This window comes from Opisthocomus hoazin, chromosome Z (assembly GCF_030867145.1).
Source record: "Opisthocomus hoazin isolate bOpiHoa1 chromosome Z, bOpiHoa1.hap1, whole genome shotgun sequence".
Taxonomy (NCBI): domain Eukaryota; kingdom Metazoa; phylum Chordata; class Aves; order Opisthocomiformes; family Opisthocomidae; genus Opisthocomus; species Opisthocomus hoazin.
In genome coordinates, this window is record NC_134454.1 from 79,483,699 (window position 1) to 79,499,494 (window position 15,796).

The 15,796-nt window shown below is 57.3% G+C and overlaps 1 protein-coding gene across 2 annotated transcripts; it reads left to right on the plus strand.

Moving 5' to 3' along the window:
- The first annotated feature begins 191 nt into the window (after nucleotides 1-191).
- Nucleotides 192-15,638, plus strand: PIGO (phosphatidylinositol glycan anchor biosynthesis class O). Of its 2 annotated transcripts, XM_075411100.1 has the most exons (12): nucleotides 192-234; nucleotides 359-852; nucleotides 1,515-1,658; nucleotides 3,389-3,512; nucleotides 4,522-4,681; nucleotides 5,163-5,336; nucleotides 7,331-8,903; nucleotides 9,438-9,641; nucleotides 9,951-10,153; nucleotides 10,878-10,948; nucleotides 11,548-11,664; nucleotides 11,874-15,638. In XM_075411100.1, the coding sequence occupies exons 2-12, from the start codon at nucleotides 360-362 to the stop codon at nucleotides 11,953-11,955; spliced, it is 3,345 nt and encodes a 1,114-aa protein (XP_075267215.1). In that variant the 5' UTR covers nucleotides 192-234; nucleotide 359; the 3' UTR covers nucleotides 11,956-15,638. The 2 variants fall into 2 exon arrangements, with proteins under 2 accessions (XP_075267215.1, XP_075267214.1); XM_075411099.1 differs by lacking the exon at nucleotides 11,874-15,638 and having other exon boundaries at nucleotides 11,548-11,777.
- Nucleotides 15,639-15,796: the final 158 nt, after the last annotated feature.

The window sequence follows — 15,796 nt, forward strand, 5'->3', positions numbered from 1 at the left end:
CGCCCTGCTGGGTGTCTGCCACGGCGGAGGGTTCTCTGCAGCGCGCTCCTCTGGCGATTAATCAATTAGCTAATTAAAGCAACGTTGAGCTGGAGGCGCTCGGGATGTCTTCACCCGGGCGGGTACACCTCCAGGCCGCCAGGGGGCGCTGCCTACCCCGCCGCTCTCCGCGCCGCCGCTCTAGGGCGGCGCTTCCGGGAGCAGGCGGGGGCGGCAGGCGCGGCGGGCCCGCAGGTCGGGCGGGAGCGGGGGGCGCCGGGGCGGAGGGCGGAGGCGGGGGGTCGGGCGGCGGCCCGGGGGGCGGCCGAGCGACGTGGGGCCCGGGGGGAGGGCTGACGGTGGCGGTGCTTCCCCGCAGGATGCGGCGGTGGCCGGTGCTGCTCTTCCTGGCCTGGGCCTGCTGCCTGTTCTTCGCCGGCATCGGGCTCTTCACCAGCGGGTTCCTGCTCACCCGCGTCGAGCTGCCCCGAAGCAGCGCCTGCTCCGACCCGCTGGCTCCGCCGCCCTGGGAGGGCCGGGGCCTCCCGCCGGGCTCCTGCTGGGCGCCCCGCCGCTTCGCCAAGGCCGTGCTCGTCATCATCGACGCCCTCCGCTACGAGTTCGCCCTCTTCAACCCGGCCAAGGCCAGCCCGCTGCCCTACGAGAACAAGCTGAGCTTCCTGCACCACCTCGCCGCCTCGCAGCCCCGCCACGCCCGCCTTTACCGCTTCCGAGCCGATCCTCCCACCGCCACCATGCAGCGCATCAAGGGCCTCACGACCGGCTCGCTGCCCACCTTCATCGATGTGGGCAGCAACTTCGCCACCTACGCCATCGAGGAGGACAACCTGCTGGCACAGCTGGTGGAGAACGGTGGGTGGGCTGGGGCAGCGTCCCTCTGGGACAGGCACGCCGTCGGTTGGGGCTCACGCGGGAGCTTTGCTGCACTCCCCCCGGGGAGGGAACCTGCGCGCTGTCGGGTGACTCTTCTGTGCTGCTCAGATGGGATTTGTGTCAGGCAGCGTGGTCGTGTGGGCAGGGTTTCTCTGTTTCTTACTGGGAATAGGGAGTACCTGGGACCGTGGCTTCCTCGTCTTCAGAGAGAAAGAGAAAGGAGGTGAAAGTGGCTGTACTGATGGCAGCTGTCACAAGGTCACCGCCAGGAATCGTACGAAGCCAAGGGCAGTCAGTCGTGCTGTGTTTGCGTTCAGGTCAGGCACACGGCGAGGGAGCGGCTGGTGCCCGGCGTGCTGTGGGGCTGTCGCTCGTGCCTCAGGCCTGGCCAGCTGCCTGCGGCTGTTAGGCAGCGACCTCATCGCATTTTCTGTGTAGTTTGCTGCTGCTGGGGTGTGCTTAGTGCAGCTATAAAGGGCTTGTTAGGGTGGGATGATGGGCGTAGAGGGAAGGGGACAGGACACAGTCTTGTGTTACCCAGAGAGATTTCCTTCCAGGGCTCAGGGCGGCACAAGTGCCTGGGAGGAGGCAGGACTCAGGTGAGATCCCTGCTCACATTAATTCCTTTCTCGCTGCCTCAGGAAGGAGAGTGGTCTTCATGGGTGATGACACTTGGGAAGGACTCTTCCCAAAGAAGTTCTTCCGCTCGTATTTCTTCCCTTCTTTTAACGTGAAGGATCTTCACACTGTGGACAATGGGATCCTGCAGCATCTCTATCCAACTGGTAAGCAGCTCTTCCCCCAGGGCCTGGGTAAGCTTTTACATTACACAGGGGTCCTGCTGCAAGTTTGGGGTAGGACTGAAGAGTTTTTTCTCTTACAGAGTGGCAGTGGGCAGTCACACACTGCTGCCAGGGGATTACTCTAGCTGGATTTCCAGCTTTCGGGGCCTGTAAACTGTTTCTGTACAAAGAAAGGGGGTAGCTTGATGGGACGAGGTTAGTCTTCTACATCTACCCTAAAAATACACTGCCAGGGTGGAGCAGGAGGAGCAGCTTAACTTTGACACGTGGCAGCCCGGGCAGGCACACGGTGCTGTAGGAAATACCCAGCAGTGCAGCCAGGAGGCTGGGGCACAGCACTGCCCTCGGCAGAGTATCAGTGGCTCCTGGTCTTCGGAAGAAGGTGAAGTGTGACGTGAATTTTGTGTGATTTTGGACTCCTCGATGAGTCCTAGGACCGAGGGGAATGCTCTTTGCTTTTATTGTGTGTGCATCTAAGTAAACTAAGGGTGCAGTGGGCTTTCACGGGGAAGTCTGTGTGTCTTGTGGAGGAGCTGCAGTATGTTTAGCTGCATACTTTACCTCCAAGTATGTTGGTTTTCATGTGTCATAGAATCATAGAGTAGTTTTGGTTGGGAGAGACCTTTAAAGGCCATCTTGTCCAAACCCCCTGCAGCGAGCAGGGACATCTTCAACTCGATCACGTTTCTCAGAGCCCTGTCCAACCTGGCCTTGAACACTTCCAGGGATGGGGCAGCAACCACCTCTCTGTTCCGGTGTTTCACCACCCTCGCTGTAGAAAATTTCTGCCTTACATTGAGACTAAATATGCCCTGTTTTAGTTTAAAACCATGACCCCTTTGTCTGTTGCTACAGGCCCTGCTAAAAAGGCTGTCCCTACCTTTCTTGGAAGCTGCCTTTAAGTACTGAAAGGCTGCAGTAAGGTCTCCCTGGAGCCTTCTCTTCTCCAGGCTGAACAGCCCCAACTCTCCCACCCTTTCCTCACAGCAGAGGTGCTCCAGCCCTCGCATCATCTTTGTGGCCTCCTCTGGACCTGCTCCCACAGCTCCCTGTCTGTCCTGTGCTGGGGGCTCCAGAGCTGGATGTGACTCCGGGTGGGCTCTCACCAGAGCGGAGCAGAGGGGCAGCATCCCCTCCCTCGACCTGCTGGCCACGCTTCTCTTGATGCTGCCCAGGATACTGTTGGCTTTCTGGACTGCAAGCACACATTGCCAGGTCATGTCTGGCTTGTCATCCACCAGTACCCCCAAGTCCTTCTTGGCAGGGCTTCTCTCAGTTGCTGTCTAGGGACAGCATTGGTGTGCTGGGCCTATGTCCTGGGTGAGATGCAGAGGGGCATATTGTCGAGTCTGACCTGAAACATCTTTAAGGGAGAACTGGAGTTCTGGGTTCTCTTTTTCCTGAGCATCTCCTTGGTGTAGCTCAGCTTGTGACAGTTTGAGTTGGGTCATTCCTCTGGTGAAGAGTGCTGAACAAAACCCATGGATACTGGGGCGCTTGCCAGACATTGACCTCGCCACAGCGTTGTAGCCAGGCACCTGCAGACCAAGAGTGTGCCTCTGCGTTGATCTGCCCGAGAGCTGGGGGTGATGAGGATGGGGAAGAAACAGCAGTTTCCAGAGGCACCAGAAAGCTCTGGCAGGAGGATCCAGGCACAGAGCCCTTGTCCGAATCCCCGAGTAGTGTGTGATAAGGTTGCTCTTGTTCTGCAGTGGATGGTGGTGAATGGGACGTGCTGATTGCTCACTTCCTTGGCGTGGACCACTGTGGGCACAAACATGGACCTGACCATCCCGAAATGGCCAAGAAGCTCACCCAGATGAATGAGATGCTCAGGTGATAAGTGTGGCGGTGGGGTTTGCCAGCTGGCCTCTTCCTTCACACAGGCTGGTGGGGTCTTCCCAAGGCGTTTACAGATGCAGAGGGCAACGGGGGATGCTTACTGTGCCTGTTTACATGGAAGATGGCTTTGGCTAGCAGCAGCTGAAACCCCAGCTGTGGGGCAGTCTCAGATGCGTAGACACATGTTCATGAGAGGTTTGGTTTCAGGGGTAAGGTTGTCTCCAGGACACAGAGCCTTGGTTCTCAACCAAACTGTGCAGCTGGAGTACAGCTGAGCCTCACTCTCTCGGTCTTTAAAATGAAGGTGGAAACACTGAGATCTGGCTAATGTTTGAGGAAAGCTTGGAGGACGCTGGCTGGGGAATGCTGCATTCACTGCACAGGCTCGTGAGTGGCACCTTTGTGTCAGAGGGCAGAGTGGGATCCAGAAATCCTGATCACGCAGCCTTGCCTCAGACCAAAATGCTGCTGCTTTCCACTCCTGGGACTGCTTTAATTTTTGCTGCTTGAAGGAGCGGGTAGCTCGCCCTGCTGCATCTGTGAGTGCAGTACATATTGCGTCATACTTACTTTATTTTTCAGGGACAAATCCCCTCTTTTTTTCCTTAAAAGTAGGAGATTTCTTGCACAACATGATGCAACATACAAGTTCTAAATAGGAGCAGCCTGCAATTTGTTCCTGTTGCGAACTTTCCCCCTGAATTGCATTTTGTCGAGTTCCCTGAAGTCACTGGGGGACTGTCCCACCATCCGCAAGGGATCTAGGCAAGATCAGTCCGCTCTGTCTCGGGGCTCTGAATTCTCAGTTCTGTTTTGAAGCATGCATCGCCCTGGTCCCTGGCTCAGTTGTTACAGCTCTGCGTCAGAGCTCAGTTTTGCTCAGATCCTTTCGTGGGCTGCACCTCTATGGTGCACGCAGGCTTAGTGGGGACACGTCCTCTCCCGCCTGGGCTACCCGGGCCTCTGCCCAGGTGGGGGCTGACCTTCCCTATCCTGGTGACAGGTCCTTGGTGGATCACCTGGGGAATGACACCCTTCTTCTGGTGGCTGGGGACCACGGCATGACGGAGACCGGAGACCATGGTGGTGACAGTGAGAAGGAAGTGAATGCAGCGCTGTTTGTGTACAGCAAAACACCCCTGTTTGGCACTGGCCCTCCCAAGGTGAGAGGAAACTGATCTTTAGCTGTCACTGCCTGAGGTGGCGTCTGGGGTGAAAACTGCATCCTGGGTTTACAGAGAGTGACGGTTTGATTGGGATTGTGTAGACTGAGTGGGGTGGGGAGTCTGTCACCTTTCCTAAGAGAAGAATGGAAAGGCTGACACAGGATGCAGGTGACTGAGGTGTTTGGGACCCGTGTTCAGGCCCCTCCAGCTCAGCGGGGTGTTTGAGTGGGGCCAGGTGAGCTGTTAGACAGCCAGAGCCAAGCCCAAGCGCCTGCAGCTCCCAGCAGGCATCCTACCCTCCTCAGGGCGCTCGGGGAGAGCTGAGCTGTGCCTCTGCTTTCGCCTGTGTTTTACCCCCTCCTGGCTTCCCCAGGCTCCCCTCTGAACAGGGGTGTCTTCCCCACCGTCCTCTAGCCTGAGTGAAAAGGCACGTTGCTGTGTTCTTTCTGAATTTCCAGTTCTTCCCCTGTCTCTCCAGGAGCCTGAAGCTGTTCCCCAGGTGAACCTGGTGCCCACTGTGGCCCTGCTGCTGGGTGTGCCCATCCCCTACAGTAACATCGGGGAGGTGATGGCTGAGCTGTTCTCCGGGGACGGCGATGCTGTGTCTGCAGCCTTGCAGCAGCTCTCGGTCTATCACATCAACGCCAAGCAGGTACGGCCTACACTAGGCCACCCGATGAACTAGCAAGGAGGAAGAAAGGCTTTCTAAGCACAAACCTCTTGTTTGCTGGAGGTGGGGTGCTGACGTGGTGTTATTTTCGTGGGGAACTTATTTTGAAGAGTTACCTCCTTGGAGGTAAAGTAGAAGGTGGCACCATTTTCCCAAAACAGGAATGAGAGTTACCTGTTTAGTGCCTGGTAGTGAGTGCTGTGGGGTGGGAAATGCTGGCCTGGAAGGTGGCATTCACTGCAGGGTAAGGGTTTGTCTCAGATGGTCAGAGGTGGATTTGGTTATTGGGGAGGCTGGTGGGGAGGCTGGTTCAGAAGACAGCTATGGGCAAGTCTTGTTAATGGAGGTTCAGGAGTACAGATGGATGTTTTGGTGCTGCTTCTGTTTTGGAGGAGAAGCGGTGTGAGCCAAAAAGCTATTCTAGATCAGTGACAGAGGGAAATCAGTAACAAAAGACTACATAACAGAAACACTATGTAACAGGTGGCAGTAGAGCTGGGTAGAGAAGGAACAGTTTACACTAAGTGCAACGAAATGCAGAACCTCAAGAGCTGAATGACAACATTTGAATTAAAGAGACTGTACCCGGTATAAAAGAAGCCCGGGCAATGGAGGAGGCCACGTGCCAGGGCAAGCCAGAGCCTCTGCGGAGGACCTGAGTGCCTTCTTTTGAGGCTCTGGGCATGCTACAGAGCCAGGTTTGCCTCACATGTTGCAAGGCGTGTGTCTTAGCTAAGGGCCGCCCTGCCTTTGAGGGACCCCTGGATTGCTGGGAGAGCAGGAATAGCTCCTCCAGCCCCCAGCCAGCTCCTTGCTGTACCCCTGGCCTTCTCAAGGAAGAAGCCGAACAAGACCACGTCCTGTTTTGGGCCTGGTTGCCTGGAAGCAGCCCGTGATGTGCCAGTTGGAGACCACTGGTGCAAGTCAGTGAGGAGCTGGAGGGGACACGACTGCTGATGGGAAGACAGAAATGTTCAGCGTCTGTGCTGTGCATTTATAGAGCAGCAGAGCACTTTGTCCTTTAAAGATGATAATGCACCTTACTGTCCGTTAGTCACTGAGGATATCGGTCATCATCTGTTAGGAATTATCAGCATTATTCAGTCCTGCCTGTTTAAATATTTGCACTCATTTGTCTGAGGAGGTTTCTGGCTTGATCCCATTGGTGGTGAAGAAGCTTTTGCATACAGGGAGGTCATGCAGGCCTGTGAGAGCCAGTGCATGCATTTGCCATTCGTGGGCAGGGGTGGGCTGATTCTGCCTGCACTCTGAGGCCACTGGGAGGCATGTGAAGGTATTGGTGTGTTTCAGGGCACGAGCAGATCTATGCTGCTGGGCAGCTGGATGTTTGTATGGGTGGCCTGCCCTGGTAATGCCCTTGTAAGACTGTTTTTATGACTTTGGGATCATAGCTGCCTCTGTTCCTGTCTTCTTGAAGTCGGGAGCAGAATAAGATCTCCTTAGCCTATGGTACAGGGGGTTAATGTGTCTGTATTGAAGAAGAGTAAACAGTTTGGTTTGATCCACTTTATGCTCTTCAACTCAATGTCTGTTCTCAGACAAACAATGTGGAAGTCAGCATCAGGTGCAGATTAATAGCTAGCAATGACTCAAAGTTCTGGTGCAGTTTGCCTCATTATTACCAAAGACTCTGCGTATAAGCCCTTAGTGCTGCACAACCTTACCAGAGGTGCACCTGCAGGTGAAGGACTGAGAGGAGTCACGGTGGCCGTCAGGATGGGTCCGTCACTGGAGAGGGATGTCACCTTGGCAGAGGGATTGTGTTTCCTGCCAGTCACATCCTGAACGTGGGTGACCAGCCCCGGGTGATGTGGCTGGGGACGGGTCTGTCCTGGCAGGGGCTGGCAGACTGGGGCTGTTGCCGTTGTGAAGAGGCCGAGTGAGGGCGATGGCGGTGAATCCCATTCCCAGTGGTCCCGGTGCCGCTGTCTGACTCTGTGTCCCCTCTCCTGTAGGTGGACCGCTTTCTGCACTCCTACTCGCTGGTGGCTCAGGACCTGCCAGCGGAGCAGCTCCAGCGCCTGCAGGAGCTCTTCTCCAGCGCCGTGGATGAGCACACTCGGCTCTTGGCCCAGGTGCAGGGAGCGACGCCGGTGCCTCCACAGCTGGAGTCCAGGCTGGGAAGCCTCATCGGTCGCTTCCAGCTCTACCTGCGGGAAGCACGGGCTGTCTGCACCCAGTCCTGGGCCCGCTTCCATCCCCTGCGTATGGTGGGGGGTTGCACCCTCATCGCTGCTTCCTGCTTGCTCTGCTACATGGCCTCAGAGCTGGTCACAGTGTCGGACTCTTTCTATCGCAGCTGCCTCCTGTACCCACTGCTTTGGGGCTTGGTAGTGGCTGTTCTGCTTGGGCTGGCCCGTGTGTTCACCCAGGAGGGGCTGGATCTCCTCCTGGTGTTGTCATGGGCAGCCGCAGCTTCTCAGCTGGTTTTTTTCTGGCACTGGTGGGGCCGGCATCCGAAGCGAGCCCGTTTGGTGGGCGGTCAGCCACCCTTGGCCAGTGTTGGCCTGAGGCAGAGGCTGCGAGCGTGGCTGGGGCTGGCCTTCCCCATGGGCATTCTGCTCTTCCGCTGCGGAGCTGTGTTCTCCGATAGCTTTGTGGTGGCTGAGGCCCGGGTGGCCCCGTTCCTGCTGGCCTCGCTGGTGGTGTTGCTAGTAGGGAAGCTCCACTGGGATGGTCGCCTGACGGTGCCAGAAGGCCCCAAGCAGCAGCTCCTTGGCTTTTCTTCTTACCGGAGGGAGATCTGGTACCTGCTCTGCCTCGTGGCCATGCTTCTGGTCTGCGTGCGCCTCTCCAGTTTCTTCCACCAGTGCCGTGAAGAGATCCCTCAGTGCCGGCCCTCTCTTTTCCTCTCCCCGCTTGCCAGCCTGAGAAACACGAGGGCCAAGAACCTCTTCTACCTCCTGTGCGTGGCCTTGCTGGCTGGGCTGGTCTATGCAGTGCGCAGCTGGCTGCGACATTACGGCAACCTGAACAGCTCGGACCCCCTCGTGCTCTTTGTGCGCTGGGGTTTCCCACTGCTGGTCCTCTGCATTGCCTGCTACTGGGCCGTTGCCTCCAGCGCTGATGACTCTCTCGGCAAGCTGCAGGAGCTGGTGCAGGTGGCTGTTGTTGCCTTTCCGTGGGCTGTCTACGGACTAGCGTCCATGGGGCTGCTGCTCCTGCTGTGCAATCCCATGACAGTGTTTGCAAAGGACACGCGTGAGTCGCCAGGATCCATCGTCACCCCCCACCTGGGGGTTCCCAGCTCTGAAGTCGACTTCCTCCACGTCATCCCTCAGATCTACAAAAGAATGCAGGAGTCTCAGAAGAGCAGCCTGGAGCGGGGCAGCTGCAAGGCCACCGTCGCAGCGTACGGGCTGGGCAGCGTGTACTCAGCAGCCCTGGTCATAGCGCTCACCCTGCTGGGCTTCCTCTTGATGCTTCTGCACAGCGAGCGGCTGAGTCTCGCCTTCCTGCTCCTCTTCCTGGAGGCCTTCGTGCTGCTGCACATCCACACGCGTGCCAGGGGCCTTGCTGGAGACGCTGGTGAGTGAGGGCTCAGCGGAGCATCCTCTGAATGTGTGACCTGGGCCTCGTCTGCAGTGACCTGGTCTTATTTCCCATGGGAGTGGTAGGGTCCAGTCTCTGCTCTTGAGGAATGATGGTGCACTGATCCTCAGGGCATCCTCCTAGCTGTTTTAAAGCTGCTTAAATCCTCTAATAGAAGAGAGGTGCATGCAGCAAGGATGCAACATGAGAGGAGGAAGAGTCCCTTGGGTCAGGGAAGGGGGCTCTGCACCCATCCCTTCTTCCCAGGGTGAGAGTGGCCACTGAACCACACTGTTGCTGATGGAGTCTGGTAGCAGGGCAGGCAGCAGAGGGAATGCCTGGCCCCTCGGCTTGTCCTCTGGTGGGAGCCTGACATTTCTGTCTGTCAGAAGAGAGAGTGTGGAAAGGGAACCTGGAAGAAAACCTGACAGGCTTTTTTTGACAGTGGATCTGTCTTGTTCCTTGATGCTGATCTCTCTCTGTCTCTCTCTCTCTCTCTCTCCCTGTCTTTTTTTTTTTGAAATCTCTCAGAGCCTTTCTCGGTGCCCTGGTACGCAGTCATCTCCTGGCTCCTTGCTGCTTCCCAGTTCTTCTATTCCACAGGCCACCAGCCCATCTTCCCAGCCATCCACTGGAATGCAGCTTTTGTGGGCTTCCATCTTGACCACAGCACGAACCTCCTGCCTGCTGTCTTGGTGGGCGCCAACACCTTTGCCTCCCATATCCTCTTTGCAGGTAAATCAATTTCTTCCTGGGCTGTTGAGCCTGAGCAGACATGGCTCATTGCTTTGCCTTGTTTGGAGGCCTGCAGGCTGAGCACGAGGTGGTGAAGGCTCTGGCACCAGTTGAACAGCAGCATCCGTGCCGTGCCCTGCCAGGGCCACAGAGCTGCCCGTGGCCTGCAGCCTCCATGCAGTTGTGGCTGACCAGCAAACTGGAGCTGGGGTATAGGCGTCCTGGACATGCAGGGCAAGGTGGCAGACCCTAGACTGCTCCTCACCTCGTGGCCTCCAGTAACTTCATGTGCCTTTGTCCTTGAGGTAGTCGGCTGCCCTCTGCTCCTGCTTTGGCCCTTTGTGTGTGAGATGCCCAACTCGCCAAAGAGGAAGCTGAAGAAGGAGCCGCAGGAGGAGCTGCAGGAGGTGGAGGAGCACATGATGGAGATGAGGCTGCGGGAATCCCCGGAGAAGTTCTCCACTGCTCTGCTGCAGCTGGGGCTGAAGTACCTCTTTGTCCTTGGGACACAGGTACGGTGGAGGCAAGGTGGCTGTAGGGAAGGCTGTCCAAGAGGAGACTGGTGTGCCCTGAGAGCCATGGGCCACTCTGATGAGAGAAAGGGGTCAGCCAGGGCACAGATAAGCATTGGGAAGGGCTTCAGCACGGAAGCTGCAGTATGGATTAGGCTGCAGTATGGATTAGGCTGCTTTTCATACTAATCTGCCCAGAGTGGCAACATCTGTCCAGAAATGACAGGGTTGTAGTCCTGCTCCCGCTCCTCCTGACCATGCCTATGTATTTTGCACCAGCTCTGGCTTTCATCTGGTCCTGCGCTGTGATGATGTAGGGAGCTAAACATCAGAAATCTAATCCCATGAGAGAAGTAAATAGCTTTCTGGGGCGTAGCCCTCCAAATCATTCTTCTTTGTGGTCAGACCAGAGACAGTGCAGGGGAGGGGGAGTGCGGGAGTGCTACTCCCAGTGAAATATTAGATCTGGTTAGCCACAATTTGCGCTCTTCTCTGGGCTGTCCCAGCCTGGCCCCAGGAAGGCCTGCATGTACCCCAAGCTGTTTGTGTTTCCTGACTTGAGGACGTGAGGGAAGGGAATCCTCTTAGGCATTCTTATTTCTGGCATGTGTTCTACCGGCCTCTCAGATGTGTGCAGTTTAGTACCACCTTCAGGGATGAACCTAGTGCCCAGAAGGTCTCTCCAAACTCACCTGTAACTTGTTTTTCCTGCTCTGCCCCACAGCTTCTGGCATGCGTTTGTGCAGCTATGATCCTCAGGAGGCACCTCATGGTCTGGAAGGTCTTTGCTCCAAAGTAAGTCCCAGGAGTTGCTCTGGTGCTGGGTTAGGGCTAACAGCCCTGGCATCTTGACTAGAGTTCGTAGACAGTAATGTTTTAAGAGACCCTGTGATCAATCTTCTGACTTCGTACCTAGTAGAGCCTGTGGGACTGGTCTTAACTAATTCCTGCTTCAAGTTCAGAAGCTGGACTTGAGCTAGAGCCTAGAAGGGTCTCCTTATCTTGATTTCCAAGGACATATGGAGCCCACCTGGAAACTAAGAATATTGAGGGCAGAGAGCTGAAGGTAGGGATACCAGCCTAGAAATGGTAAACCCATAAATGGTAAACTAGCAAAACTTTGACCTAGTAGGAGTTGTGGGGTGGCCTTGGCCTGCAAGGGATTCAAGATCCCACCTGGGTGTTGTCCTGGATGGCCTCTAAACCAGAGGTGTGCTTGGCTTCCAGGTTGCAGGCAGCAGCTGCTGGGGAGTGAATGTAATTCAGTTTTTAGGATCTGAGGTGCTACCAGCCTCTCACTGTCAGGAAAATCAGTCTGCTGGGAGTGAGGGCAGCGGCCTGTCCTTGCAGGCGTGCTGGCTGTGATGTCCTTACCGCGTCTGTTGTGCCTGCAGGTTCCTGTTTGAGTCGCTGGGCTTCGTGGTGAGCAGCATCTGCCTCCTGCTGGGTATCTCCCTGGTGATGCGTGTGGACTGTGCCGTCAGCACCTGGTTCAGCCAGCTTCAGCTCAGGTAGCGCTGGAGATGTGGGGACCCTGACCTGCTCGTTGGCCGAGGCTGTGGTTGTCTCCCTGCTTCACGTGGGCCAGGAAGGATACGCAAGCCACGAGCAACGAGTGCCTGCCGACAGCAATCAGGGATTGTCCCCAGCTCCCTGCCTCAGCGCTGCACAAAAGGAATGGAGCCAGCTGTTCCCCGCTCGTTGCGGTGGTGTTTCTCAGCAGTGGAGGTCAGAGCTCTTGCTGGGAGTTCGCTGGCAGCAGGAGGACTCTGCTGCAGCAGCCCAAGAAGCAAAAGTCCTGAATTGCTCCTCTGGAGAAACACCAGCCGGGGGTCTTGCTGCTACTGTACTGACAACTGTCCCCACTGTGCAGCTGTTCGGCTTCAGCGGCCAGTAAGGTGTCACCCTGCCTGCACAGAGACCGTGACTCAAGGGAAGGGGTCTGCTGAGGAGGTGAGGGAGGGAGGAAGCAGAGGGAAGGTCCTGCAGCCACTACTTCTCTTCGTGTGCTCCATTTTCACACTGGTATCAAAGTGCGTGTGGTTACGCATGCAGGCAGTTCCTGAGGTCTTGGTGGCAGCTGCTCCTCTGTAAAGTCAGTTGGTTGCTCTGTAGTGAGGCCTCTCTGGCCTCACACCCGCTCCCGTTTTCCCTGTCTTCCTCAGCCCCAGGAAAGGCAGCGGGGAGCACTCTGGGCTGTCTCATCCAGCCTGAAGCAGCCTTAGCTTGTTGGCAGGGGTGGCAGGAGGGAGAACTGTGTCTGTGACCAAGAAGCTCTCCACTTGGGGTCTCAGCTTGTCAGTGTCCCCGTGGGCTGGGCCGTAGCAGCTGGGGCTCCCGATCCCTTCCTCAGCGTGTGCTGCTGGAGGCCAGCTATTGATGGTAAGCAGTTGAGAAGCAGCAGGAGATAGTGACAGAACATTGGCTCATCCCCGTGTTGGGTCTGATCAGGAGGAAAGGGGAGTCTGGAGCAGCTGTCCCAGCTGCAGGAGTGGCCTTGCTGGGAGCTCCGGTGCCCGGGAACAGCTGCTGAAAAGCCCTGAGCAAGTGACAACTCTGCTGGGAGGTGGCTTACCTCACTGGTGTCTGTGTGTGTGCTGGGGGTTGTGTCACCATGAGGGGTCCCCAGGCGCTGCAGCGGATGGCGTCTGTGGTCCCACATTTGATGCTTATCTCCCTCTCGACCTTGGTGTTCTGCGTGAGACTTCATGCGGCAAGTGAGCTGCACCAAACCCACCCCTGACTGCTTGCAGCCAGCAGATGTATTTTCTTTCTTTACTGGCAGAGGTAGAGGACAGTGACCGTGGTGCCTGGCCACATCCCAGCTGAGTTTCCCTTGCAGTTTTGGTGGGAGCTGGGATTCCATACTGCCCTGAACCGCGCTGTGGCGTTACTTGGTGCTGTGCAACCTTCCATCTGTTTCCCTCCTGGAAAGAGCTGAGGATGCTTGCCTGGGATTGCTGCATTGATTTTTGTTCTGATCCCGCCTGTTTGTTAACTCACACACCGTGACTGCCCGTGTTTGAGTTCCTCACTGCAGACTGCTAGCATAACTCCAGGCTCTCCTCTGCCCTCAGAGTCCTGGGCAAAGTGTCTTGTCACCTCTCTCATTATTTCAGTTCTTGCCATTATGCCCAAATGTCCAGTTGCTGTGGAAAATGGCTTCTGAGGCCAGGTTTAGTTTTGTATTTTACTCCTGCAAAATGCTTGCTTGGGTGTTAGGTTGCAGTTCCAGGGAGGCTTAAACTGCTCGAATTTTGGGTTTCCATTGCCTGGCCTCCTCCTGACCTGCTGGCTGTGTTCTCCCATCTCAGCCTCGCATCTCCCCGGTCCTGTGGGCCTGTCCCGCTTAAATATCACCCAGCACTACCAGGGAGTGGTTTCTAGCTGGTGTGACTCCCCGGGCTGCCTCGCTACATGGCTGCGTGCACACCAGTGCTGGTGCAAGGCAAGGGGCAGCAACATGCAGCGGGGGGAGGCTGGAGGGGGCAGGAACACATCGGCCCACAATTAGATGGGCTGAAGCAATCCCACCCTTAAAAATAGGTTACTTGCTGTATACTGTGGGAGTGCTGGTGGACGGCAGGTTGACCATGAGCTAGCAGTGTGCCCTGGCTGCCAAGAAGGCCAATGGTATCCTGGGGTGCATCAAGAAGAGTGTGCCCAGCAGGTCGAGGGAGGTTCTCCTTCCCCTCTACACTGCCCTGGTGAGGCCCCTTCTGGAGTCCTGTGTCCAGTTCTGGGCTCCCCAGTTCCGGAAAAATGAGGAGCTACTGGAGGGAGTCCAGCGGAGGGCTACGAGGATGATGAGGGGACTGGAGCATCTGTCCTACGAGGAAAGGCTGAGGGAGCTGGGCTTGTTCAGCCTGAAGAATAGAAGGCTGAGAGGGGACCTTATAAATGTTTATAAATATCTGAAGGGTGGGTGTCAGGAGGATGGGGCCAGGCTCCTTTCAGTGGTGCCCAGTGACAGGACAAGGGGCAACGGGCACAAACTGAAGCAGAGGAAGTTCCATCTGAACATGAGGAAGAACTTCCCTCTGAGGGAGACGGAGCCCTGGAACAGGGCCAGGGAGCCCACAGCCCAGGGAGGTTGTGGAGTCTCCTCTGGAGATACTCAATACCTGCCTGGACAAGGTCCTGTGCAGCCTGCTGTAGGTGACCCTGCTTCGGCAGGGGGTTTGGACTGGATGACCCACAGAGGTCCCTGCCAACCCCAAACGTTCTGTGATTCTGCAGGGTAGCCAGGTGGTTCTTGGTGCTGAGGGGTGCAATGGTGTGGAGAGGAGGAAGGGGATGGAGGTAGCAGCCACCCAGTGAGTTTTCATTTGGCGTGATGTTAGTCTGGGTAACGCATGTTGCTAAACCCCGAGGCTGGAGCCCGAATAGGTCTTGCTGTAACCCCGTGACCTGGTCAGGAGCTTGCTGCCTGGCTGTGTTTGTGCTGGCAGAAGTCCTGATGGTTGCTGATGTAGGACTGGCCTCTGACATCCCCATGGCTGCCACCCAGGCCCCTGGGCTTTGCTGTCTCTCATCTCTGGGATTAGTTCCTGTTTCAAAGGCCGCCATCGTGCTGCTGAGCCATCCCGTGCCCCTTGCTCACGGTCAGAGCGCTCGGACAGCGCGTGGGCATCCTCTCCTCATCGCCCCATACCACCCCTCTCTCTGCCTTGCTGCTGGGGCTGTAGGATCGTGGCCCCGGGCGGCTGGGGCAGAGCAGAGGGGACAGCGGAGCTGCAGCACCATGACAACACGCGCGCTTACTTCACCGGAGACTGAGCAAAACTCGCAGTAACAAAGCTGCAAGGACCTTCCTGTCACTGCGCAGGTGCCAAGGAGGGCTGGCTGCGTGGCCGAGGCGGGCTGGCTACTGCACCAAAGAATTCCGAATCGAGACGAGTTTTCCAAGGGCTGGAGATGATTTTGCTTTCTTTCATTGCTTCCGTCTTTGCCAGCCTTCCCCAGCTGCCCTCAAGATTATTTGGCTGACGTTCTCCTGAGCGTGCTGGGGAGGACGGAGTTAGAGTTGGTCCGAGGTCTGGCGACCTGGGAAGCGTGCCGCTGAGCCTAGAGCAGAGCTGTAGAACCCCGGGGAGTGCCCGGAGGAAGGCGCCCGCTGGCCCAAGGCAAGGCTCTGTGGGGAGCCTGGCGTGCTGCGGGGCTGGCTCTGCCCTGCGTGTCCCCCGCCGAGGTCGGTGCTGGAGCCTCCGGGTCTCTCCCGGAGCGGCTGTTGCGAGCGGTTTTGTTCCTGGTCCCTGTGTCTTCTGCGGGAAGAACGGCCGTCGGCGGGACAGCGCGCCCCGTGGTCCCGGCTCCGTCCCGAGGGGTGGGCCTGCCGCGGGGCGGCACTCGGCACGTCTCCCTTCCCGCTTCCCCATCCCGGCGCCGGCCCTTCTTCCCCCGGCCTCCCTCGGAACGCTTACCTTAGGCCGGGCACGCTCACTGGAGATCTGCGGGGCTGCGGGACGGGTGTCTGCAAATAAAGCCGTGGGATCCCAGGCGGGCGGTGTCGTCTCCTCGTTCGCGCTGCCGGGACCCGGCCTTCCCCCCGGTGGCTTCGCCTCCCGCCGAGGTTTGGCCCTCTTCGGCCGCCGCCTTTCTGGCGGGACGGCGGCCGCGGTGCCGCCCCTTCCCCCCACGCTT